The sequence below is a fragment of the Helianthus annuus genome, chromosome 9 (assembly GCF_002127325.2).
Source record: "Helianthus annuus cultivar XRQ/B chromosome 9, HanXRQr2.0-SUNRISE, whole genome shotgun sequence".
NCBI lineage: Eukaryota > Viridiplantae > Streptophyta > Magnoliopsida > Asterales > Asteraceae > Helianthus > Helianthus annuus.
Window position 1 is genome coordinate 120,079,655 of NC_035441.2, and position 2,771 is coordinate 120,082,425.

The 2,771-nt window shown below is 38.9% G+C and overlaps 1 protein-coding gene across 1 annotated transcript; it reads right to left on the minus strand.

The window, feature by feature from the left end:
- Nucleotides 1-490: 490 nt before the first annotated feature.
- Nucleotides 491-2,771, minus strand: LOC110878391 (succinate dehydrogenase [ubiquinone] iron-sulfur subunit 1, mitochondrial). Its single transcript, XM_022126688.2, has 2 exons — nt 2,081-2,771; nt 491-910 (listed from the first exon to the last, which is right to left on the minus strand). Exons 1-2 carry the CDS (start codon nt 2,710-2,712, stop codon nt 745-747), a joined length of 798 nt encoding a protein of 265 aa, XP_021982380.1. The 5' UTR covers nt 2,713-2,771; the 3' UTR covers nt 491-744.

Below are 2,771 nucleotides of genomic sequence, written 5' to 3' on the forward strand. Positions count from 1 at the left end.
AAGGGAAAGGGTTCGGTCGGCCCTAACCCTAATGGGCCCAGTTTACTTAGTATCTTGTTTAGCAAGTTTAGTAAAGGGTCGAATCCCAATAGGCTAGTATATATATCTCTTGTACTTGTAACTCTATAATTCACTCAATAATACGAAACCCCAGTTGCCCCTGTAGACATAGGTTGCACACCACAACCAAACCCCGTAAAAAATTGTGTCAGATTTCTTGTTTTTCTGTTATTTGTGTTTGTGTTACTCGCGTTCGATCCTAACAATAACCAACAAAGCTTTATCATAGTAAGGGGCTAGGAGCCGTAAAAAGAGTTTGTTAAATCATTATGCGACAGTTTGGTTACAAGGATGTTATGAAAAGAACTGAAATATCATAAAGAAGTTGAGATTTTAAGTTGAAATAAATTCCTATAATCACATCCTGTTCCGTTGGTAATAATTTGTTAAAAAGTTGGACATACAAGAAACTGAAATGACAAAACTACCCTTTAAAACCTCACTCCTCCATTTTAATCGCATATGATTCCTAAATCTTGATCACACATGAGATGACACGACATTATTCAAGGATTCTGATCACAGAAAGGAGATGATGGCAAGATACAGCCATCAACCATGTTCACAAATTATTAACAACAAACAAAAAAACTTACAAGCATGTTCTAACATAATCCCAGAACGAAAAAGGGATAACAGTCATCATTTTCCCTATAAAATTCAATCAGATTGAAAAAATAACACTCAAGTTTGAAGGCTCTTGATGTTCTGGATTTGCTTCCCAGGGTTCAGCCCCTTGGGGCAGGCACGCGCACAATTCAAAATTGTATGACAGCGATACAACTTGAACTCATCATTTACAGCATCAAGACGCTCTTTTGTATATTCATCGCGACTGTCCATGATCCACCTGATTGAAGCAAAGAACGCACTCATTACATTCGAGTATAAGTAGAGGTACGATGTATCAAGAAAACAATACGCAAGAATTGTCACAGAAGTTATATCAGCAAACATATGTGATGCCAGTGCCCATAAACAGGGTGCCTATTATCAGTTTCTCAAAAGTGAAATTCTCTGTGCAGCTGAACAGTACAGTGATTTTAGAAATCAGGCTTCTAAAACCTTGAGGATTGATACTATGGAGTATGCATCCTACTGAACAGAAACTAATGCATAATTATGAAATATAAGCATATGATCTGAAAGTATGAACAAAATAAACCACACTAATAAAAAACTAGTATGAAAATCTGGTAATTGTAGAAGACCGTAGAAAAAATTGAAGAGAATCGGATACAATAACAATAACTACAACTAAAGCCTAGGGCTGGCAATTTCTAACCTGTTTTTTATACGTTTCTGTAAATAATCAAAACTAGGAGGCTAGGCTCCATCATTTCTACTTCTTGATACATAGAACATGCAACTATGTTATAGATATGAGGTATTAAATAGTTAAACGAGTTGTATTCATGTTTGATACTTGTGTTAATCGCGATGTCTTTGACCTATTTTGCTAGTCCTACTAAAAACGATAAAGACATGTTTTGCTAGTCCTAGAACTACAAACAAACCTACGTTCGGCAAACAGTTCGTGAACCGTTTGGCGGGGTTCGTTTGTGTTTGTTCGTTTGTTTAACAAATGAACACAAACAAGAAATTTCATTCGTTAAGTTAAATGAATAAACATGAACAGAGGTCGTTCATTTATGCTCGTGAACGTTTGGTAACGTGTTTGTTTGTGTTCGATAGTTCATTAATGTTTTTAGTTTTATATTTTATTTAAATACTTCGACAAATAAAATATCTAATAAGTACGCTTGACCGCTTGTTCGTGTTCGTTTGTTTCTATTTATGTTCATAAACATTAGTTTTTGCTCATTTGTGTTCATCAACGTTCGTTCCTAAAAGTAACAAACAAACACAAACGAACACGAGCTAGTTCATTTCCTTAACAAACAAACACGAACATAAAAACTCGTTCAGTAAGTGTTCACGAACAGTTGGTAAACACAAATATTTCTTAACATACGAAATTATGGCGAACATAAACAGACAACAAACATGAAGAATATACCGATTGGCATGCAAGAGCGCAGCGGGGCCGAGATACGACTCCGGATTCCACCAATAGCTAGGGCAGGAAGTGCTACAACAAGAACACAAAATACACTCATACATCCCATCCAGCTTCGCCCGATCCTTCTTACTCTGCAAAACCTCCTTCCCATCCGTCACGGGAGTCTTCCGCTTCAACCAGGGCTCAATACTCTTATACTGATTATAAAAATTGGTCATATCCACCACCAGATCCTTGATCACAAACATATGCGGTAACGGCGTTATCATGGTGGCATCAGTTGACGGAATCTTGGTCAAACAGGCGAGTCCGTTACATCCGTCGATGTTCATAGCGCATGAGCCGCAGATTCCTTCACGGCAGGACCTGCGGAAGGTTAAGGTAGGGTCGATTTCATTTTTGATCTTGATGAGTGCGTCGAGAACCATGGGGCCGCAGTCGTTGAGGTTGATCTGGTAGGTTTTGAGCTCTGGTTTCTGGGGGTTGTCAGGGTTCCAGCGGTAGATTTGGAAGTTTTTTAGATTTTGTGTGGATTGTGGTTCGGATGCGTGTGCTCGGGAGAGTAGGAGGGTTGCTGGCGGTAATGAGTGAACCCTAGAAAAAGCACGACGGACGAGACCGGTCGCCATTGTTTGGGGAAGAGAGGATCGGTGAACTTGTGTGGGGGATTGTGATAGTTGTGGCGTCT